Source organism: Micropterus dolomieu, linkage group LG18, assembly GCF_021292245.1.
Source record: "Micropterus dolomieu isolate WLL.071019.BEF.003 ecotype Adirondacks linkage group LG18, ASM2129224v1, whole genome shotgun sequence".
NCBI classification, from domain to species: domain Eukaryota; kingdom Metazoa; phylum Chordata; class Actinopteri; order Centrarchiformes; family Centrarchidae; genus Micropterus; species Micropterus dolomieu.
In genome coordinates, this window is record NC_060167.1 from 38,173,055 (window position 1) to 38,197,643 (window position 24,589).

Sequence of the window (24,589 nt, forward strand, 5' to 3'; positions counted from 1 at the left end):
CCCCCCCCCACACACACACACACACACACACACTCTGTGTGGGGTGCACCACACCTTAGATTCTGTTTAGGCCTTGAAAAGGCCTTTTGGTATTTTATGATCAATTTATACTGCCTGACACACTAAGTTAGGAGACAGAGATTCAAGACACAAAACTAAAGTTACAAAAGTGGACTTTCCAGCAGAGCATAACAAAGGAAAGTGTATGAACATAATCTTAAGAAAAAAAGACAAAAGGAAATTTGGAAACGTAGGAGAGACAGTAAATCAAACACAACTGACTTTTCTTGTTCATTATGTAATATGTATGTTTAATCATACCTGTCAGTGTTATGATTAAAAAAAGGCCTTGGTGAAGCCAGACAGACTGACCTCCATACTGATAAAGGCTGTTGGGATGTGGCTGTGTGTAGAAGCAGGAGCAGAGCAGAGACAGCATGGACATCTCCTTGATCTTGTCGGTGTAGGCTGTTACAGAGAGATAAAATAAAAACATTATCACATCTGAAACCATCTAAAATCCTGCTAATACATTGGGACATAATAAAACGTGAGTCACCTCTGTGGGGAATTTGTTTAGGCTAATAAAACAGTAGAAAACATTGAAATGGATGCCTTTAAACAACACACAGAAAATCTGGAGAAAACCTGCCAGGTCTGGAGGTCCCAGGCCTGGTTTGCCCACGTTTCACCGGCAGGTTTCTCTATATTACTGTATCTATTTAGCCTGGGAACAACAAATATTTAGAGCTCATGTTTCATTTGCTCTGGCTGATACGTTTATCCCCCGTCCCTCTCAGACAGATTTCCACCTGAATTTGATAGGTCCAAGCCAATCGCAACTGTTTATCTAATATGGCCTGGGTTTGATACTATGTCTCACAGAGGAGCGTCCCCAGATTTGATAAATCATACCTCACACATTTCGCTGTTCTGATTGGTTACAGGTCCAGACCTACAACCAATCATTTGCATGTCCTTACATTTACTGGAAAATCTTAGGGTATGTTTGTATGTATATATGTACTAAACATAGCCCTTTCTGTTAACTTAGAAATCAGTTCAAAAACTTCTTCCCAGAAGCTTCTGAAACTTGCACAGCAAAGACTGCATTCACCACAACTCTTCCCAGCCTGGCTCATCCACAACCAACACAATCGCCAGCTAACAAAGTAGCACACCAAGGAACCCCTCTCCCTACTGGTCGACTGGTAACTGGAATACCTGGCTAGCATAGCGTTGTGGTGTACACGAATAAGCACAGGACTGCTTAACTTTTGTCAATGTAGATGTATTGATTTAGTTAATTTCCTGACCTTCATACAAAACATCAGAGATCCTGACATGGTCATCTTAGGTAGGTTTATTGTCCCAATATAAGAAGTTATAGAGTGAAACTGAGTTTTGTAACTCCCTTCTGCTAATAGCAGACAATAAACAATAAAGAATCAATTATGAAAAATGGCAAATCTATATCTCTTCCCAGAAGGCAGCAGGGTGAGCAGGCTGTGACTGGGTGGGTACTGTCCTTTAGTATCCTTTGGGCTCTGCAGGCACCTCACCTCACCGATATCACTGATGCTTGGGAGATGGGTACCAATGATCTTCTGAGCAGTTTTAATCACCCGCTGCAGAGCCCTCTGGTGCACATCCCATGCCATGTTTCCAGTCAGGATGCTTTCTGTTGCTCCTCTGTAAAAGCTGACAAGAACTTGGCGTGGGAATTTGGTCTTCTTAAGCTTCCTCAAGAAATACAGTCGTTTTTGAGCTTTCTTCACCAGCGTGATGTGAGATGACCATATCAGGTTCTTTGTGATGCTGATGCCTGAAACTATTTACCTGCTCCACCTCAGCACCACGGATGCTGATCTTACATCTCCACACTGGTGAAGCTCAGAAATGAAACCCAAGAAAGCAACATTTCCATGCCAAGTTCTCGTCAAATTTTGCAGAGGAGCAATAAAGTGTCCCCAGCTCTTAAACTTATTTTAGCTGGTCATAATATTTTCATCTAGTTCCCGTCATTTTAGATTCCAGTTCCTCCTCCTGCTTGGTCATCACCTCACTCCCTTCACCTGGCCGCCTAGCTCCTCACCTGCAGCTCATCCTGCACTAGTTGTTTGCCAGATTGTCTAGAGTCTTTTGTTTAGCATTGGAGCGTTCCATGGTTAGTTTATTTTGACCCTCTTTGCCATTTCCCAGACCTTTCTTCTGCCTGTTAGATTTGGATTTGTTCTTTCTCTAGAACTGCTTACCTGGTATTGTGACCCCTCTGCCTGACTATGATAAACTAAACTTGTCTTGCATTGCTGTCTTTGAGTTTTGCTTCTGGGTTCACGCCTGTTTTGTTTTTATTCTAAAACATGACAGTACAATCTGACCAAAGATTGTATGAGGAAAAACCCTCAGACCGGGCCAGAGGCCTAGCGGGCCCTCACTTTCTGTCTGTTGGGCGGCTGTGGCTCAGGAGATAGAGCGGGTTGTCTGTTAATCGTGAAGGTTGGCGGTGCAATCCCTGGCTCCTCCAGGCTGCATGTCATAGTGTGTGAATGTTAGTTTCTGTTTGAGCACTTAGGTGAATGTGACTGGTGAATGCTGATGTAGTGTAAAAGTTTGAGTGGTTGAAAAGACTAGAAAGGTGCTAAACAAATACGGAGCATTTACTCTCACACATCATACTCTTGGATGTAACTTAGACTTACTGTTGTCCTTTCAGTATAAACGGTATTCTTTTCAATGAGACACAGATTCCAGTAAAGTTCAAATGAACTCAAGATTAGTGACAATTGCAAGCAAAATAAACAAATACATCAAATCAACGTGTATCTGAGCTGGTTCCGGGAGCAGACCCCTCAAACTCAGTATTGCATTGGTTAATATGTTTGGCTCCTCCTCTTGTAGGTCTTTATGGTAAGACCCACCTTTTCCACCTTCACACATATTCCATATTACAACAGTAGTGCATTCCACCCTGCAACACTTCGAAAGAAGTGTGTGTGTGTGTGTGTGTGTGTGTTCTTGTGAAGTTTGAAGTCAAACCAACAAAATTGTGAAGGCCGTAGCCTGAGAGCAACAGAAATAAAATAAAATATGCAGGCATCATGGCTAAACAAAAAAAAATCTTCAAGGGGAACCCATCAACCCTGATAATCTGCAGAGCAAATTTACGGCTCAAGTTGAAGCACAGAAGGGAAAGGGGCTGCTCTCCCATCTTCCCAGTATGGTCTCTGCTGGACACGTCACTAGCTTCACAGTTGGGTATTAGTCGGGAGGCGTTGGAGAAACCAATTCATGCCACCGCATTTGACAGCCGTCTTCTCTGCAAGTTTTCTCATTGGCCATCACCTGTCCAGTTGAGGGACATACCACAGCCAGTCCATCAGCTGTAAAAGCCATGAGAGTAGAAAGGCCACGATTCGGTAAATTAACGTTACAACACTAATATTAGCCACCGATCAAGTTAAGCTAAAAGGTATGTATATTGTTGCCAAAGCAAATAAAATCTATCGATAAATAGAGACCCCAAATAGATCTGATATCTACATCTGTATATGGGGCACAATGCACTTTCTCCAAGTTGCACTGCCATAGTGTGACATTACCTGCAGTCCGAGGACCCCTGTCAAAATCCGCTAGAGGTTTCATAGACAAAGGTTTAGCCGCTAGCTATAAATCTCGAGATGATGTTAGCAAACTTACTAGATAACATAAGTGTGCTTGTGTAGGTTGCTGTCTAGCTTTGTTGGCTAGCTTGCTGCACAAGTTTCAAGCAACATTATGCCATTGGTGGAGAGCGGTGCTGGTGTCAAGCCCGAGCTTGGCAAGCAGGAAACATATCCAGGCTCAGCAGCCTCTATGGACATAACATTAGCTAATGGCAGAAGCAAAGAGACAGAATAAGACGTTGACGAAGAAGCTGAGAAAAAGAAAGTGACCAAGTAAAAGACTGTTAGCGTGAGCTTTTTGAAATTAAAGGCTGCAAGAAATATGCCGAGCTTGCATTCTTTCTGTGTACACAGTTAGAGTTGTAAAAAGTAATTTTGCTATGTCTTGTGTTCTCACAATTGTGTGATGTTTGTGTTAGCAAAGTTGTCGACTAGTTTTTCATCAAAATGTAATCATAACAAATGCTCATGTACAGCTGTCCGTATTTAGGACAGGGGTGAAGTCCATAATGTTGCTTTAAATTTAGATTATTCAAATAAATACTCATTACAAATACTCATTACTCCTCATAGTAGGAAGTGAGTGTAAATCTGCTACTTCCCCCATAATGCATTTTTAAGCTTTTGCACCGTCACTTTAACAGTTTGCATCAGGTGTTAATTGTTTGGGTTTGAGCCAAATGGCATGTTTCCTACGAGTCCTCTACAGAGATGTCTATCTGAAGCTTGTTCTTCCATGTAGATAGATAAGAAAGGAAGTTTTATTTACAACCTGTTAGTAATGGATCATAAAACATGGAGAACTCACTCATGTAAATGTCACAACCCCCTTCCGTGAAACCTGCTGTAACATCTGGTTTGAGTACGATCGTGGTTTGGAGTTACCCTGACCTTTGGTGTGGATGGGTGTTCCTGTTGTGTTTTGGATTTGCCTGTCTATTTGTTCCCTCTTTGTGACTGATCCCTGGGTGGGACGCCAGTCCTCACCTGCTGCCGATCTGTCTGTCTGTGTTCGGTTGTTTACATGTCCTCCACAGAGCCTGTTTATCAGCTGTCTCTATACTTTTATCCCTTTGTGTTATGTGAACAACGGGCACTCTGTTGAAGTAGAAACTTCTGAAACTCATGACAGCTGTGCATGTGTTCAGTTATTACTGGCTAATACTACAGTAGTACAGTGTATAGTACAGTGAAAAGTGCTAAAGACATGCAAACCTTCAGGTCATCATGTGAGCGTTCAGGTCATCATCAGTGCTAAACAGAGTATAGAGCAGCGCACATGTTATAAATATCAATATTTGTTCCTAAAAACGTAGAAAGAAACCAAATAGACCACACAATCGTAATTGAAGTAAGTAAATAATAGAACATTTCAAGAAAGTTTTGATTGGCTTTGCTCAGCTTTAAAATGCATACAGTGATAGCAAATCATGCTGATTGGCTGATGTCAGCTATGATGTTTTAGACCTAAATACTGAAATCCTACCTGGGAACATTAGGGTTTCATTCAAATAAGGTTCATTACCAGCGGGTAAAGGCTATTTAAATTGATAATGAAATTACATCTATAATGAAATACCAGCACTTTTTGCAGGATCACTTGGACTTTATATGTGCGGCTGTCATCTAAATCTGGTTGCAATTGTGCAATGAATTGAAGATTAATGGCAGTTTATATTAAATAATCAGCACCTAGAAGACTGTAGTGTGTAATCATCTGTAGGAAACAGTATTGTGAGTATTATGAACATGGTTATATTCTGTTGTGTCCAAAATACGATCTAAAAATAAGATCTGTTTTCAGTACATGACTAAATGAATTTGTTGACTTTTGTCAGGTATGTGTGCGTGTGTGAGATACTGCTGCTGCACCATATTGATATTCATGATCGTGTTCTTCAGTCTTCATCCCACCTATGTCTGACTGTCCTATCTGCTGAGGCCCTGAAGTTGGTGGATGCAAAAAGATTTTTTCTCTCTATTCTCTTTGTAGTGCTGAGTCATTTTGGAAAAACATTTTATTATTAATATTTGATTATGTCTTTTCATGTGACAACACTGAAGAAATTACACTTTGCTACAAAAAATAGCAAAGTGTAAGTAGTGAGCATACAGCTTGTCCCCTCAAAATAAACAGCACACAGCCATTAATGTCTAAACTGCTGGCAACAAAAGTGAGTACACTCTTATGTGAAAATGTCGGCGGAGATAAATAAATAATAAGGAGAGAGATTGAGAGAGAGATCATTGCTTATTACGTGATTCAACATTTCCCTCACACACATGCAAACGCACATTCACATGCAGCAGTCCACTACTTGGCCCAGATGTCTGCAATATAGCAACAAAGTTTAAAGAGGTGGTATTATGCTTTTTTGCTTTTCCCCCTCTCCTTTATTAAGTTATATATCTTTTTTGTGCATGCAATAGGTTTGCAAAGTGAAAAAGCCCAAAGTCCAGCCCAAAGGGAGGTCCCATCTCCCACAGAAAACTCTGCTCTGAACTGACTGACAGCTCGTTTAAACCATGCAAACCTGTTTTGGTACAACCCCTAAATAGGATTTTGAACCTGAGAATGAGCATAATACCACCTCTTTAAGTGTCAATAGCCTGAAAAATGCCATCAAAGACTACTGCTTAAGGAGAGAACGCAATTCCGCCATTTATCGTAGGTATAATATTAAAGTGTTATTATTTTAGGCACTGCTGGCCGCCAGCCCACAGTAGCAAGCATATTATCATAAGTAACGCTGTACTAATCGGAGGATGCATCAGAAAGCCAATAATACTAAACAAATAAGCAGCAGTCAACACAGAGTCTAATACACAAGGCTACAATACTATAACTGAGTTAAACATGTTGGCGGGTTGTGGCCTCAACCTGTTAGGTCAAAACTGTGCACATGATAGTGGCTGACGGTGGAGAAGTCCAGTCATCCTGTCAGTCATGCGATGCACAGCATAGTTCATTAGGAAAGTATGTTAATTTAAGTCTGTTTATCTTTTAATGTAAATAATAGTAGGTCCTAATTACAATGAAAAATACATTATTTGTGATTAAAAATAATGGTTGTTGAGAAATGAATTAGTGACCCCCACAGATGCATGATTTTACTGCTTCCATGGGAGCTCATGCAAATCCTGGCCCAAAGTGTCAATATTTTGTGTGGCCACCATTATTTTCCAGCACTGCCTTAACCAGAGAAGTTATATAGAGGAGACATGCCATTTTAACAATCCTCAATACAACTCTGTAGGGAAAGCCCGTGACGCCAAAGATTGTAGTTGTCCCGTCCCTCCCGCTAGAAAGCCAATCGTCTTCTTTTAACAGCCGAGGCGGGAAACATATTTCAGTCAATCGTTCCACTGACGTAAGGGGTCCACTGCGCATGGGTCACTGCTACTATGCATGCGCAGTAAAAATATAACCACACGGGAAAAATGCTATTTAAACATTATTTTGAGGGAAAGTCGTCAAACCTTTTCAGCGATTTTTATCAGATTTTACTGCTCATTCTAGTCATGTAGTTTTTATGTCCAGGTGACCAGTAAAAATGCAGTTCTGTCTCTCTCCCCATTCATTCAGATAGGATCCGATTCATTCAGAAACAGCTGGCTGTTTTATGTTTTGTTTTTCTCTATCATGGCGCAGGCCAGCGAAGCCGATTGATGTCACTCCGGCAGCCTCGATGGCATCACCCTCCCACGGATTGCTGGGACATGCAGTCCAGGTTCTCCGGGCAGGGTTTACATTCATTCTCTTGCTGCCCTGAGCTGGGAAGGCTCTGGGAAAGCATCCCAACCTCTCTTGTTAATATTTGCATAGCACCAACCCTGTTTCCAGTGACAGCAGGCAGCTGACTTCAGAGAAAAAACTCTGATAAACCCAATGAATACTACCTGCCCAACAGACATAGTAAGAAACTAGATGGTGAACATATAGGAGCATTTAGCAGCTAAAGAGATATTTTTCTCAGGAGTGGGTGGAGAACTTTACTCTCTAGGGGATAAAGGGGTATGAATGTAAATAGATACCCAAAGGTACTTCACATCAGATCAGCTGTATAGCATGGATTACAACAATAATCAATACTTTGGGAAAGTCAGAGTGGTAGTCATACGGGTGCTGGTCATATAATTAGAATATCATCAAATAGTTGAATTATTTCAGTATTCCATTCAAAAAGTGAAACTTGTATAATGTATACATTCATTCCACACAGACTGATATATTTCAAGTGTTCATTCCTTTTAATTTTGACGATTATAACTGAAAACTAATGAAAACCCTCAAATCAGTGTCTCAGTAAATTAGAATATTGTGAAAAGGTTCAATATTGAAGACACCTGGTGCCACAGTCTAATCAGCTAATTAACTCGAAAAACCTGCAAAGGCCTTTAAATGGTCTCAGTCTAGTTCTGTAGGCTACAAAATCATGGGGAAGACTGCTGACTTGACAGCTGTCCAAAAGATGACCATTGAAACCTTGCACAAGGAGGGCAAGACACAAAAGGTCATTGCTGAAGAGGCTGGCTGTTCACAGAGCTCTGTGTCCAAGCACATTAATAGAGAGGCAAAGGGAAGGAAAAGATGTGGTAGAAAAAGGTGTACAAGCAATAGGGATAACCGCACCCGGAAGAGGATTGTGAAACAAAACCCATTCAAAAATGTGGGGGAGATTCACAAAGAGTGGACTGCAGCTGGAGTCAGTGCTTCAAGAACCACCACGCACAGACGTATGCAAGACATGGTTTTCAGCTGTCGCATTCCTTGTGTCAAGCCACTTTTGAACAAGACACAGCGTCAGAAGCGTCTCACTGGTGCTAAAGACAAAAAGGACTGGACTGCTGCTGAGTGGTCCAAAGTTATGTTCTCTGATGAAAGTAAATTTTGCATTTCCTTTGGAAATCAAGGTCCCAGAGTCTGGAGAAAGAGAGGAGAGGCACAGAATCCACGTTGCTTGAAGTCCAGTGTAAAGTTTCCACAGTCAGTGATGGTTTGGGGTGCCATGTAATCTGCTGGTGTTGGTCCACTGTGTTTTCTGAGGTCCAAGGTCAACGCAGCCGTCTACCAGGAAGTTTTAGAGCACTTCATGCTTCCTGCTGCTGACCAACTTTATGGAGATGCAGATTTCATTTTCTAACAGGACTTGGCACCTGCACACAGTGTCAAAGCTACCAGTACCTGGTTTAAGGACCATGGTATCCCTGTTCTTAATTGGCCAGCAAACTGGCCTGACCTTGACCCTATAGAAAATCTACGGGGTATTGTGAAGAGGAAGATGCGATACGCCAGACCCAACAATGCAGAAGAGCTGAAGGCCACTATCAGAGCAACCTGGGCTCTCATAACACCTGAGCAGTGCCACAGACTGATGGACTCCATGCCACGCCGCATTGCTGCAGTAATTCAGACAAAAGGAGACCCAACTAAGTATTGAGTGCTGTACATGCTCATACTTTTCATGTTCATACTTTTCAGTTGGCCAACATTTCTAAAAATCCTTTTTTTTGGTATTGGTCTTAAGTAATATTCTAATTTTCAGAGATACTGATTTTGGGGTTTTCATTAGTTGTCAGTTTTAATCATCACAATTAAATGAAAAAGTTTCACTTTTTGAATGGAATTACTGAAATAAATCAACTTTTTAATGATATTCTAATGATATGACCAGCACCTGTACATCTGATATCCTCATACATGATGAGGGTATTGAAAGAGTCAAATTATAGCAGCTACTTTCCCCTGTCATTTGACACTCTTGGTCATTTGAGGCCACTTGCAAAGTGACAGAGGCCAACTACAAAGTAGCAGAAGCCTCAGTTTTGATGTCTAGATGTCTGTTTGCGTGACTGAAACTACTGCACACTACAGTGCATTTAAGGAAAAGCTGTTATTTTTAGAAAGATTCTGAATTATTAACATGCACTTCAAAATCACATTCTGGCCCCACAGCCTTCTGGGATATTTGTGAAGTGCTTTCCACTGTCTGTGGATGTGTGTTTGTGCCTCGTGAGTGAGTGAGTTTGCTCTCTGCAGTGGCTAAATAACCCACTGAATATGGATGCAGCTACCCCCAGAGTCTCCAAAATCAATAATGGGACTTCTGAGGAGGCAGGCACCTCCCCTCTTGTTGCAACTGCAGCAGTGTCACTGACCACACAGGCTGGGCTGCTTTGTATTTTATTTCCATGGTGAACTGTCTGCCCCTGTAAACACATCTGCACTCAAACAAATATACCAGCCCAGTTCAAAAGCAGGAAACAACAGACTGAACGAAAGACAATATAAATTAAAGTTATCTAAGAGTTAAAGTGTTGCCAACAAGTTTGTATTTGTTCAAAGCTCATTTTATGCTCATATCATAATAATATATCATCATTTAGTTATATGCAGACTTGTCACAGACCAGGTCCCCAGATCCACAGGGACCCCGAAGGGGCTCTGGACAAGTCAAGAAATGTAATCTTGATAACAGAAATGGGAAACCAGAAACCATTTGGTTTTATCAAGCACATAACTAAGCAAGAGAGAATGCATGTGTCGCAATACGAGGTCACCAGAGTGTGTTGTGACTACAAGGTGCAAGGTACAAAGTAGATTTATCTATCATTTTACAACACAGGGTTGTATTATCAGATTATTTTGTAGTTACTCACTAAAAAAGCAAACGTTATATACAAAAGTTATATACAGTAGATGTTAAATAACAAGTCATAGAAAAAAGATGGATTGGGTGCTGTCCTTTAGTATCCTTTGGGCTCTGCAGGCACCTCACCTCACCGATATCACTGATGCCTGTTGCATTGAGCTCAGACGGTAATGGCTGTTATTTGACTGTTTTCTACAACCACTTGGCGAAGATACTATAAATGATAACAAGAGTGACTCAGCTAAGTACCTTGACAATTGTTTTGGAAAGTACCTGATTAAATGAAGATAACCTGAAAGAGTCAACCTGCTTCCGGAGGTGAAGGACAGCAGGCCACTAATAGCTGCAAGGACGCTAGCCTCAAGTCGATGCCAGCTTGAATATTCTTCGAGCGGTGGACAGAGTGGCCCGATAGCATTAAGGTTGTTGAAACCAAAGCACATTAATAACCTTGACAACCACGGGTGCAGATGTAATGTGCGTCTGATTATCTTCTGATGACAACAAAGACAGGGTGGATAAAGCTAGTCCGTGCTCACCATTCTGGAGCCCCAAGGCCAGGCCCCAACCAACATCCCCTGCCGATTATTATGAAATTTCACTGACAAGCAACGTGCCATGGCAGCGGCTTGGTGTGTTGCTGCGGACCCAGAACAATCCCCATGGGCCGGGTGAAGGGTCTCTTTTTTTTTTCAATGATTGTTCGGCAGCTGTTGTCAAGAACACAAGGCTTTGAAGATGTGACGACACGGCTAGAAGGTAATGATCAACGGAGCAGAAAAAAGATTTGATACTCCACAGAGAGCTGTGGGTTTTTTGGACTTGGTTTTTTTTTTTACTGTGAGTAAGATGAAGCTGAACTCAAAATCTGGCAAAATCTGTGGACAACACTAGTGTAGTGTGAGAATGAGATAAATTTGAAGAAAATGACACTGGAAGCAATTGGTTCTGGTTCTTGGGGGGCCTTCATAGATACTGCTTGACTGCCTGATACATACAAGCCATATAGTAAAATGATTTGCCTGTGCTTTCACTCTGATGCCCTGTGTTTTAAGACTGATAATTGTTGACTGCTTAGCTCAGATTGCACTGTTTTATATTTGAATGTTTCTCTGCAGTCTCTTGTGCGCTGACCTTTGCTCGGCTTCCGGAGACCTGTGGTTGTACATGAACAGATTTCAGATTAGACATTGATGTCCAGTAAAGAGGAAGTGAAAGTCTCTTGCTGGCAACTTGACCCTTTAGAGAAATAAAAAAGGTCTCCCTGATCTCGCACATGAGTGGAGGCGTGAAAGGAGGTGTGAAAATAAGAAGAGGGTCAAGAGTTTTCATTTTTTAAATATTATTTGAGGTTATAATATTCATCTAGACATTTTAAAGTTTGTTTTTGAGAGAACATAATTTATATGTATCCCCTGAGGATGTCTGAATAATTGTTTTGATCAGCAAAGAAGGCACTATTTGCTAATGTGATATCAACAGTTGAGAAGAGACAAGCATCTTCATTTTGTGACTGTGGGAGCAGGGGAGGCCTTTATCTCCTCTTGAAGGCAGAAAGAGATGAGGAGAATAGAATGCATGCAACATTATGTAAGAGAAGGGATGTTCATATATTTTGTTTGAGAGGTGTGGCCTACTTTATTTGGCCTTTAAACATTTAAATGATTATACTAACATGAGCTATAGAGCCCTGCATGATATGTTTTATTACCTTATTTGGAGAATTGTTTGTGAACTGAGGTGAAGGGGCGTTGCAACTACTGGACAGAAGGACCATCTACCCATAAAAGGAAAAGTAATGTAAAAACCAATCAATGTGATGATCAAGTCCTGATAGCCAATGACTGTTTGAGAAAAGGGTGGGGTCCTCCCTGTCTATTTCTTAATTTAAGTTGCTGATGCTAGAGCTCTGCGTAAACTTTTTGGGGCTTGTTGAGATGAAATAAGTTTCTCTTTGGGTGGACCCCTTAAGAAAACTAGAAAGAGTTTTTCGTCTCATTTTTTGTCTTCGTTTTCTTCCCCCTCTTCCGGACTCGTAAGTTAGTTTTTACTTACTTTAACATCCACCCTGCCTACATTAACACACCGCATTACAGATAAGCAGCAAACTTGCCCTTTAAGGAGCTCATTCCAGGTTATGTGTTTAGTGCCCTGCTCTCTGGAATCTAAAGCGAAAGGGGAAGAGGGGTTGACTAGGGAAATTTTGAATCAATTAGCAATTCAAAACAGATGGTCAGGCCAGTATAGTGTTGAAACTAGCTTGTTATCAGAAGTGGTATCTGAATTCTGAATGTGTAAGGGCGCCCGGAGATGGTGACCCGAGAGAGCGGGGTTCCTTGCGGTGTGCCACTTGTCGCTAAACTAGGTTGAACTCGCGGTTGTTTGCCGTGGGTAGAGAGAGGTTTAAGCTTCTCTGCAGGTTTAGCAGGGAAATTTCCTCTTTTACTTTAGGTGTTATCTTTTTTTTTTTTTACAAGTTTGTTTGGGTTTTTCTTGTTGCCACACGGCTCCTCCTGGTTGCATGTCGAAGTGTCCTTGGGCAAGATACTGTTTCTGTTTGAGCACTTAGGCTCAGTGTATGAATGTGTATGACTGGTGAATGCAGATGTAGTGTAAAAGCGCTTTGAGTGGTCGAAAAGACTAGAAAGGTACGGAGCATTTACATTTATTTCAATACCGTCACTAATGACAGGATGTTAATGGCATTATTTGGTCTTGAATCTAACCTATATTAATTGAAATGAATGACATGTGATAATCAGCGAGTTTGTACTTGGAATATTCGAGGGGATCATTGTCCTATTAAATGTAAGAAAATACTGGCCTTCATTAAAAAAAGAGAACACTGATATTGCACTGCTACAAGAAACCTATTGAAACGTCATTCACATTCAGAAGTAGGGGGGTGGCAATTCTTATAAAACGGGCCCTACCAGTTAACACACTTGATTGTGACCAGGATAGACAAGGTTGATATATTATAGTTGATGGATTTTTACACAGGCAAACTATTTTAATATTAAACATGTACTACCCTGCTTCTCACCCCTCAGACTTTCTCACTGATGCGTTATTGGATTTTTCGGCCGTGACAGCAAATATTCAATGCCAGTATTGTGATTTTGGGCAATGATTTCAACTGCATCTTGAATCCACTTGTAGATAGATCTCCACTCAGCACCAAGTCTCCCTCTTCACAAGCAAAGTCGCTTCATGTTAGCTGTGAGGACCTTGGACTGGTGGATATGTGTATCTTTTTCACTTTTGCTGTATAGATTATTTCTTCCTACCTGGGAGTAATTTGTCTAAAGTATTGGGCCGGTCGCTCCGTGACAGAGACGTGTTGTCGGCGCTGAAGTGGTAAGACAGAAGAAAACAGGGAGAACATAAAGAAGATTTGAGTTAAGCTAACTAGCCATCTAATGTCAGCGGTATCCGTGCCTTTTGTTGTTCAACATTTCAAAGCCTAGGATTCAAGAATAAAAACAACCAACAGAAATAAAACATCTGTAACTGGTTTTAAAATTGAACTAGTGGTAGACAGTGTTGGGCGGGTTAGTGTGACAATATTACTTATTGACAAGCAGTCTCAACATGGATTACAGTAACATTATTACAGTTACTAATCCATGTAACGCTGCGTTTCTGCATTACTGAACACACCATCCTTGGCGTGAATGTGAATCTGCGCTGCAGGTCAGCAGCACTGGACCTTATGTTGTTTAGGTCAGCTGTTAGCCAAAAAGCTAAAGGAAGAATGGAGAACGAGAGAGAGAGGCGTTCTTTCCACTGGAAGTATTGCCATTATTGTGTCACAGTCAAAGATACAAAGAACATTGTGGTGATACTGTGAGTAAAGTAATATTATAATTTTTTAAGGAGTAATAAGTAACTAGTAACTTATTACAATTTCTGAGTAACTTGCCCAACACTGGTGGTAGAATAGTATACTATTATATGAAACTGTAATGAATATAACATTATACTTTTTATTTAGTGTAATGATATTATAATAATATACTCATGTATACTAGTTTCTCCTCCAGGTTGTGGATAGAGTCTCAGCAGTGGACAGATGTAGATTTAGCCAGAGCCACGATGCCAATGTGCCAATATCTGCTCCTTCTAGCCACCTCGTCCTTAAAACAACACACTCCTTGTTCTGTTTTACATCTGTTTAACTAAAGTTATTGTTATATATAGGGGTGACCCTGAATAGTCGAAGATTCAACGATTCAATCGGAGGAGCCTGATTTGACTTGCTTGAAGAGAATAGCCTTAATTAAAATGAACACAGGCTGCCTTTTTCTATTGAAATGAGACCGGTATTGTTTTCAGAGTGGTGAAGGATTTGAACGGTTGGCTTAACTCCTTCATATAAAGAAAGCGACGCACAGGCTGAAAGTGGCTTTCTTACAATTGCCTGGACCAATGGGAGGGTTAGAGTTACCAAAGATAAATATATCAATTATGTGCTCATTCAAGGTAATTATCTGGCTGGATAATGAATGATACCACCTCCATTTGGCTCAATATTGAGTCATCATTATCAAAATACCCACTGCAAGATCTACTGTTCTTTAAGAGTTTTTAAGTGTAGAAGAGAAAATTGTACTAACCCCATAACAATGAATGCTTTGGAGGCATGGTGATAAGTCTGTCGTCTAGAAGGGAGAACCAAATTAACTTCCGCTTTTACTCTAAAACTCTGTCTGATGCTGGTTTTTGTTTATGTTATAGGAAAGGAGTGATCTGATTGGGAGACTTTTTTGCAAATAATAGTTTGATGTCATTTGAGGATTTGTCTCAGAAATATCAATGACCTAAACAGGATTTTTTTTTTTGTTTTTTGCAAATAAGGCATTTTATCACAAAGAGTATAATTGTTATTGAGAACCCTGAAGTGTCTCTTAGTCTGTTATGATATTGTGTTAATGTTATTGCCTGCTTATACACGTATGGAAAAATGAATTGTTACCTTCTGTTGATTAGGGGCGGGAATCTCTCTCAATTTGATTCAATTATGATTCAGAGGGTTGCCATGCCATTTATAAAACAATTATCAATGCATCTTGATGCATCATTTTTTTTCTATACAGGATCTCTGGGTAATTGCTAAGCATTTAATTTGTGCATTAAAATCAAAAAGAGACATCTCCTAATTAGATTAAAAGGACTAGTTTGCATCCCTAATTTACATTTCTTTAACAGACAATTCAGCATCCTCTGAAAACTGAAATATAATTATCAGGATATTCAGTATGAGTATGTGCAAGGGCGCTGTATAGGGGGGGAGTTAGGACAATTCTAAGGGCCCCTGACTGATAGGGGCCCCAAAAAACAGGTACGAACTAATATAAAATTATATATAATTTATATGTCAGCAGCACCCCAGTCTCCCCATAACTGTAGCCCTCCTTGTCCCAGTGAAGAAGGTGAGCAGCATGGTGTTAATGACAGGCCAGTTAGCATCATTCCAGGGAGTCTGTGGGCATTTCTCTGTCTCTCTTGCTCTTTTTACCATAACAAAAAAGACAATGAAATATTTAGTAATGACAGAAATTCATTATGAAATTAAAAAAAGAACCTACTGTCTGTACTGGATGCTGGACAGTTGGAAACTTCCCTCAGCCTGCATGTAATTTACAGACAATGTTAAAATAATTCAGTTTGATATATTCATTCAGATTGAATTGTGGCCGTTAAATGACATCTATAGATACAGACTGACAGGGAGGCTTTTGTCTTTCATTAATGTTAAGAGAATTTTATCTCTTAATTTTACAATAAAAATACATTGAGACCGTTAAAGATTGCCTTAAGGACATGTTTTATGGTGGCTTTCAATCTCGCATCAAATAGTGAACTGCATACTGTGTGCAGACTTGTACAAATCACCAGCATTAAATATTGTGCTTGTAATAGTATTGAATTACAAGAAGCAAGACAGTTGGAAGCCTTTAGTTAGAGTTATGTAAAGATTTTGATGGGACAGTTAGGTCCTTGAGATGTGATGACAACAGCTGCGGAGTAGAATAGGGTAGAAAATGCAAAGGAAGAATAAAACAGACAAAAATATTATTATTATATAATATAACACACGTAAGAAAATACATTTAAAAAATAAGTAATTATTAAATAAAGTTGAAGATTATAATGGACAATAAATAAATAAGGAAATTAATACAAAGGCGAATAAATAAAGAAGCTAATTAAAAGAGATATATATACATTTGTATATGTCTCATAGTATAATTTAATTACTGCCTACATTAACTTTATTTTTTGTGCATTTAATCGGATGCTTATTTATTTATTTATGTATTTATTTCTTAATCTGTCAGGGTCAGTCCTCCATACACGTCCGCATCGTGATGCATCTAAGAATCGATTTTTTTTTCTCCCACCCCTACTATTGATAATGGGACATTGAAAAATATCTGGAATCATGCTAGATATGCAAGATATGAATTTGCACCTAAATGAAGGCAATACAGTTAAAAACTGGTGACTGGTAGTGGGCCTTCCAAATAGGCATATCACTGCGGCAGCTAACAAGAGATTGTATAATATGGTGACATACACTGCCAGAAAAAATATATTATTGCACTGGACCTCTGATGCCAACCCCTCTATTCAGGGCTGGCAGAGTTATATTCCAATTGATTCAGTTGGAGTATTTTGTTTGTGTGTTTCATTTCCTTATGTGTTTTCCTTTGTACTGGTTCTTTTTCTCTGTGAATTTGAGTTAGTTGTTTATGTTTTGCTCTTTTTCTTTGTGAATAGCGATAGTCAATATTTGTGTGATTGTTTGTGCTAGGTGCAGTCTGTACAGCCAGTCTGTCCAAGGAATTCAGTCCATTAATTCCTTATATTTACACGCTTACTGCAGGTTCCAGACAAGTGACACTCAGTTTAGACATCACCAGAGGCAACGCCCATTATTGTGCCATCAGGTACAACCTGTTTACTTAGTTAGCAAAAAGGAAGAAAGGCCTCAGGGGGTTTCTGCATAGAGCACTAAGCAACTGTTGTGTGTTCACATTCCTATCCTAAGAGACAGGGGATTTATCTGGGTTTAAGACAACACAGACACATAGACAGTTCTCTCTGACATCTTAACTCATTTATGGAAAGTTCAGTAATGTAATATAAAGCAACTTTTAAATGTATTTGAATCAATAAATAAGCTCATAATAGTTCACCTAAGGAACAAGCAGGAGCGTATACAGTATGACTAAATGAGACTATATATTTAATATACTGACTGACCATGTATTTTGAAAGAGGCTATGGATTTGAATTGCCTCCAAATTATCTTGAAACAATAACTAGGTGGGGCGTTTGTTTATTATATTGTGGACTAACCAACAGTGTCAAAGAAATATTTATTGCATGCAGGGTTTTCAGAGTGGGATATTGTTTAGAAGTTGGGACAATTGGTGAAAGATTGAAGAAAAAACAGATCTCATAGGCCCAGACCTTAAAAACCTTTCACTTTAAACTTTTCATAAAAAGATCAAAGGTAAGCCGTGAAGCGCCATAGAGCATTGTTTTAAAAAGTGAATCCCCAGTTTGTATCTTGCACGCACATAAGTTCACATGCAACAGCATGGAGGAAACACACATTTCCTGCCGCCAGTTTTACACTACTCCACTGATGTGGCAGTACAACAAGGAAGCTTAGGAATGTTCTAAAATAGGCAGGAAGAACAAGACTGCTGGTTAGCCAACTTGGGAAAAAAACAACGAGAGAAAGAGAATCAGCTTTGCAAATGTTTTTGGAGTTTGGACATGCATTTAACACGTTTGATAGACCTCAGGGATTCACACAATGGGCCTCATTCAAGAATTATTTTTAGTTTTCCCTGCAGGCTCAGGCTGTTATAACTGAGCTAACAACATCATGGAAAGGATCCCTACGAGTGAGTCCCAGTGACACCCTGTGTTTTTAACAAGAAACTGAAGTCTTACTCAAGGACAATTCTCGCCCGGAAATCTCGTGAGAGGCGAGTTGTTGCAGGAAGACGATGGTGGATACGGGAGTCAGAGTTGGAGAGAGGAGATTTTTGAGAGTAAAGTCTCGCTAGCAGTTCCACTAAGTTACGTACACAACAAACTCCTCTCCCTCGTTTCCACCGGAGTTTCCTGCAACAACTTGCCTCTGGAGTAAGCAACAATGTGCAGTTTTAAATAATGTCTTTTAAATAATGTCGTTCAGTATAAGTGTAGTTCAATATGCTGCAGTTTTACAGAGACTTTATTCTCACATTCACAGCACCATCACAACAAGCGGCAAAGCACTATGGTTAACATTATTTGATTAGTATAAACTAAAACAATTCACAAAAGAAAAGTTCCAAAAAATGAATCCTAAGTTTTTATCTATTATAAGTTTAAAACTCAGCTGGTCAGCTCCATCAGGACTGTGCGGGTGTGCTTTGATGAAATTTGATTGACAGTGACCAGACAACCCACCAAGTGCAACAGATTTTGAATTCAAGTGTTGTCAAATCTTTTCTTTTGTTAAACTGACCCCACACACAGATATCTGAATGTGAAATAACCAGAACGGATCTAATGTTGGCCTGAAACAGTGTGTTATGTAGGCTCACATCACTTTTAGTAAGAAGCTGATTGAGAAAATATGTTTTCAGGGCCTTAAATAGACCAAATCTGACCTTTTAAATGCTCATCAGCCTTCTCATATATAAATTATAGAGGGGTTTAAGCACTTTTTAATTTTTTAATTTAAGCAACCTGTCCACTGAGGTTGCAAAGTTTATAAATTATACACACTGAGATGGTTTTAAATTATTAGTGTGAATTAAGAAATAATTAAGTATTTGACTTTATAGAGAGGTTCGTCCCCAACTGACCCTGTAAGTAGGCCTAATATGTGTGTGTGGATAAGTAGGCTATGTGTTGTGTGTGTGTGTGCTGATAAGTCTGGAAGAAAAGCCAGTCATAGCCCCAGTGGGTGTTGCCATTAAAGTTATGTAGTGAATAGGCCATTCTTAACCACAAACCAAACACCTGCAGTGAAATACAGTAGCTCAGTGTTTCTCAATATATGGTTGAGATCAGGGGCGGACGGGGACAGAAATTCAGCCCTGGCGCTGTAACCGCACCCGCCCAACATTACCATGCACCCCCACTCATCAACACGCACACTCACTACTTAGCCTGCATTTTGTGTACAGATGGTGAAACAATATAAGCAGCACCGTGTGGAACATCAGCTTTGTAACATTTAATGTATTTGACTGGCAGACAATGCTTGGTAGTTTTTAAAGAGCACACGTTTATAACAAATGTACGCAGTAAAAACAATGGTTCTCCATCTGAGTATGTTTTAGATTCTGTGTGCAGCCTCGAATATACTCTAGTGTGGATACGCACACAGACACCATGGACGCGGACTACTTCTGTTTATACTATAGTATTTCCTGGACTTGTTCCACACATGTGTAGTAGGTTGGTTGGTGCGCGGATGTCCCCACAGAACCTACACGTACGCCCTCTGCTGACGATTTTGTTGCTCAGGCAGACGTGGAAAGTATAATCTTTGCCTATGCCGTTTGTCTGCTGTTACTGTCATACTGCAGAGTTTATTACAATTGTTATAATTGAGTAACCACTTATCGGGTTGGTTAACCCATCTCGGGACCAAGCCGGCCATTGCGGACTAGGCCAAATGATTATTATTAACATAGTGAACTTGTGCTGTTGGCCTATAAAAACAATTTATTTATATATATTTAGTGTTTTCTACAGAACAGTATATTTCTATTTCTAGAAGCTTAGGTTATTTTACTATTTAACTATTTTTATTCTACTTCATTCTCCACTTTTATTTTAGTATTTACTCACTAGACTACTTGAATATGCTCTCTTTCCCTTTAGTTCTCATCATTGAAGAAGCCTATCGAAACCAATGTTGCAGGCTACCGAGTGTCATCTTGTTCACTGTTGTTTACCAGGTCCGTGCTTGTAAAATATCTGCTGTGTCCCCGTCTTATAATGTAATAGATTGCATCTCTCTCTGTGCTACTGTACGTTGCTAAAATGGGTATCCTGCTGTTAAAATACCTGGGCAGCCGCCCATGTCAAGCTTATGTGTGGGAAACAATGATAATGTTAATCTGATCGGCCCACCCCAAATCTAATGGTCCGGCCCGTCCGGCATTTGCCAAAATTGCCATATGGCCAATCCGCCACTGGTCAAGGTTCAACCCCATAGGCCATAATGTGACAGTTAAGACTTGTTATTGGAACTAACAGTTCCCCAACAGTCTGTGTTGTTAGTAGTAGCTAAAACTACTGCAGTCCAATAAAGCAAGTCCTGCAATTAACTTTACATTCATGAAGGTTATAATGTTCAGTTTTTCATTGTTGAGAGAGGGGTGTTGATTCAACAGTAACACAAACTAAATCCTCCAAAATGGCCATTCCTTTTGATACATCACATTTCTAAAACAGTTTTAACAACAAAAGAAAATCAACATTATATCCTTAGTGAAGGTGGAATGTATTGTGGGGCTGTTGGATTAGACTGCATTTAAGTTTATTTGCACCACATTTGATGTTGAAACACGCCCTCTGCTGTTGAGAAAGGCAGATGCCAATTGGTTGAAACTGTTACTGTAATGTGTCCACAGTATGGTTGGTTTGATTCAAAGTCCTAGGTATTCCTAAGTACAATCAAGTCCTGAAGGCTGGATAAGCGATAAACTGACATGCGAAGATGTTTTTTCCAATGAGAGATATTTTTGTTGTGAGAACTTGATGTTTTTCAGTTGCAGGCCAAATTTAGAAAGCCTCCTCTAAAGAGGTAAGTAATGATGTGCTGTCTTTCCTCCTAAAAGCAGGACGTTTGCTTAATGCCCCAGGTTTTACTGACAAACAGGAAGATTGGGATTTGTGTGTTCACTACGAGGTCATTTTTTATTGAATAATGCCTCTCTGTCCGAGCATCATGACACAGAAGAAAACTTCTCAATCAAACAATGTCTCCCATTCTGCTGCAGTCAGCAGCCTATTCTTTTCTGCTCACAGAGGTATTGTAGTCTGGGTGAAGCAGCCACTAAAGACTTGCAGTCTTTATATATATATATATATATATATATATAATATATAATTATTTTTATTTTTTCTATGAGCCATATACTGTAATTGCCCATCTTGCCACCATTAAAATCCAGCTGGTCAGTGATACAGCCACTTAGTGGTTTCTCAGTTTTATGACCAATTAAAAGAAGATGAGGAGGGAGAAGGTTTATAAATCTATACAGCTTACTGTACATTATTATAAACACAGGTATTTATGAGCTTGACTTTAAGAGCTATACTGGTTTAAACTGCACTTAATTGTTCTTCTGCATATAGACAATTTTAAAATAGATACAGAATTACTTTTCAGAGAAGTACTCTGATTAAATGTCATGTATGCCTAAGAGTTAAAACAAGAACAAGTGAATATGTGGACTAGTCTAGGTGAAGTAAAAACATTGTATAATCTATGTACTTCATTGTAACATAATAGTTTCCTGAGAACAGGAATGAATACTTCTGATGAAATTTAAGAATCAAACCAGTGAAAATCTTCAAAAATCTTAATCCACTTTGCAGTGGTTCAAGGCTAACAGACCACACTGAGTACCTATGCGATTGATGGGAACCAATTAAGAACATAATTATCACCTTAGTTTTAGGCAAGGAAAAGAAAATGAGAAGGTGTAGAGGGAAAAGTATTCTTCAGTCATAGTCCACACTTACACCGGTATTTTTATAAACTGTTAGGAGCATGCCAAACTAACAGGCGACGATATAAACCTAACCCTAAAGCCATGCTGGCCAATCAGAAGCCTGAAAAAAGTAGGCTGCCAGCAATGGCGCATCTAGAAAGGGGGAATCAAGTCTGCGGACTGACAGCGAAGTGGAATTATTCCTCAATATCACACTCGAATATAAAGTTAGCAAAACAAAAATGTTAGAGTGGGGACTGTTGTGCCATGTCCGCCATAGCACAAAATGTTACATTATTTATTTGGCCTGGACAGGCACTTCAGACAGAGGGTAAAGGGTCATCATCTTGACCCACTTTAGCCTCTATGTCTATTTATTCATATCCTTCTTAGTGTTCTTCTTGAGTGAACATATCAAGACAGCTATATAATGGTGTTCACACTCCCCCAGTGTCCTCCGCACACTGAGTCACCCCATGAGTAGGCAGGATCTATAAAGCACTATACATCATTTAATCAGTGTCAGTATAAAGTAGGGCAAGGTAACTGTTAGCTAAGCTCCACTGGGCATTTACCAGCACAGTCACCTCTGTTACTCCACTGAATCCTCAAAATGGCTGACTTGTGCACCACAAGGTTGTATTATGTAATCAAATCTCATTTCAGAGGAGGAAAGACACATTTGTTCATAACTGATGTTTAGGCATCTCGTTTTAGACTGCCGGCATAACACGACATCAACTGTGAATTCCGGTCTCTTTTTTTCTTCCTTCTTCCAAGCAACTAGCTTCCTGCTGCTTTTTCTGTGGAGGCTAAACAGCAGAAAAGCAGCTGTGTGTGTGCATCAGAGATGCACATGAAGTGCGTACACAAAGGGAGTCATGGGTTAGACAAGGAACAAGGCGTAGACTCACTCGTGGAGCCAGAGAGCATGCAACGTTTCATACATTATTCACAAGTTTGGTGCAAAAGAAAGACTGATGAATTTTGACAAAAACAATGTTGTGCCTGGTGCACCTGAGACATCTCTGAAATGTCTTCAAAATAGCAGGCAACATGGTGAACATGAGAAATGAAAAGGAATTTAAAAATGATTATTATTATAAATTACTCTTCTCCTTGTACCCGTTTATTTTGCTCTCTGCTGACTGTACAAGTCCGATAATCATCAGGGGAGAGAAAGATGGCACTTAGAAAGCAATTTATTAAACATTTGTTGTGAATTCACTCCATGAAGTGGAAAAAAGGAATTTGCCCGAGCTTATGTTGAGTATAACTGGTTGATGCTACCTCAGTGTAGTCTAAGGTTATTGCCTTGGATATAAAAGAAAATGTACTAAATCTTGAAAGCATTTAAATGCAAATGTGTTTTTATTTGGTTAAAGGCTGTCAAAGCATTTTGTGTAAAATACAGTAGGCCGACACAAGGGACAAAATGCATCTCCACTCTCGTTTGAAATAAATTTTGGCTATGTTAGCCAACGTCACAAAGAGTTTAACATGTCTGCACAAGATAACATGAAAACATAAAAACATCTGACTTAATGACGAGATTAATTTTACCATGGGATTTAGAGTACTTAACTAAATATCATATCGTTTTTGTCATTTAAACCTGCGTCAGCGAGCTGGAGTTTAGTCAGCAGTGGGTACAGAATACTGCAAATGAATGCTCAATAAGCTGGTCTGTCTGGATGAATCTCATTGTGTTTACATGTCTATGTGGTACTACGGGAGGGTCTCTTATCTACATCAAAGCCCCAGTACAGCAAGATGAAAACCCCAGTTGCCATGACAATTACACAGATGCACAGACATCTCCACCATCTGCATTATTAAATAGACCTGAAACAATACAGCCCCTCCCCTTCCCCTGAAAACAAACACACACACACTATTTCAACTAATCGACGAGCTGGTGTGGACCGTGTCATCTTACCTGATACTGTGCTGGTCATTGTTGCTGACATTGGAGGAAGAGGAGAGAGCCAGATGATGATGCTGCTGGATGGAGGAGGAGAGAGATTGTGAAGGAGTCGTAGAGAGGGGACGAAGAAAAAAAAGAGGAGGAGGGAGAGAGAGAGAGAGAGAGCGAGCGAGCGCGAGAGAGAGGGGATGGGCTGTGCATGTGTCTGTGACCTGAATGGTGCAATGCACAAGTCTACAGTATGTGAACAATGGGCAGCCAGTGGGACTTGGTGTGGGTGTGTGTGGAGGCTGTACTGGCAAGGGAACAGGTGGGCAAACATTGTATGTGTAGGGGATGTAACCAAATATCTCATGTCTGACATGATTCAGATGAACAGATAAGATGAATTTAAAAACCTATCTTAATTAAAATGATTTGAATGAGTCTATAAGACAGCACCTCTAATAAGGCATGTACAAATAAATACTCCTTTAGTTATATGAATCAGTATAACATGGGTTTTTCATAGTAGGGCAGGTAGTCATGCGAGCAGTCTAGCTGTGCTGGCACAGTGTGAGTGTACTGCGTAGCACAGTAAGGTAAAGTTGTTACTTT

General features: G+C 39.9%; 1 protein-coding gene across 1 annotated transcript in view; it reads right to left on the reverse strand.

The window, feature by feature from the left end:
- Positions 1–24,095, reverse strand: part of LOC123987110 (stathmin-3-like) — a 41,673-nt gene extending 17,578 nt beyond the window's left edge. The window contains exons 1-2 of the mRNA XM_046075723.1: positions 24,005–24,095; positions 373–468 (exon numbers count right to left, since the gene is read on the reverse strand). Of these exons, the coding sequence (XP_045931679.1) occupies positions 373–468; positions 24,005–24,035 (127 nt within the window). The 5' untranslated portion in view covers positions 24,036–24,095. The remainder of the gene's footprint in view (positions 1–372; positions 469–24,004) is intronic.
- Positions 24,096–24,589: the final 494 nt, after the last annotated feature.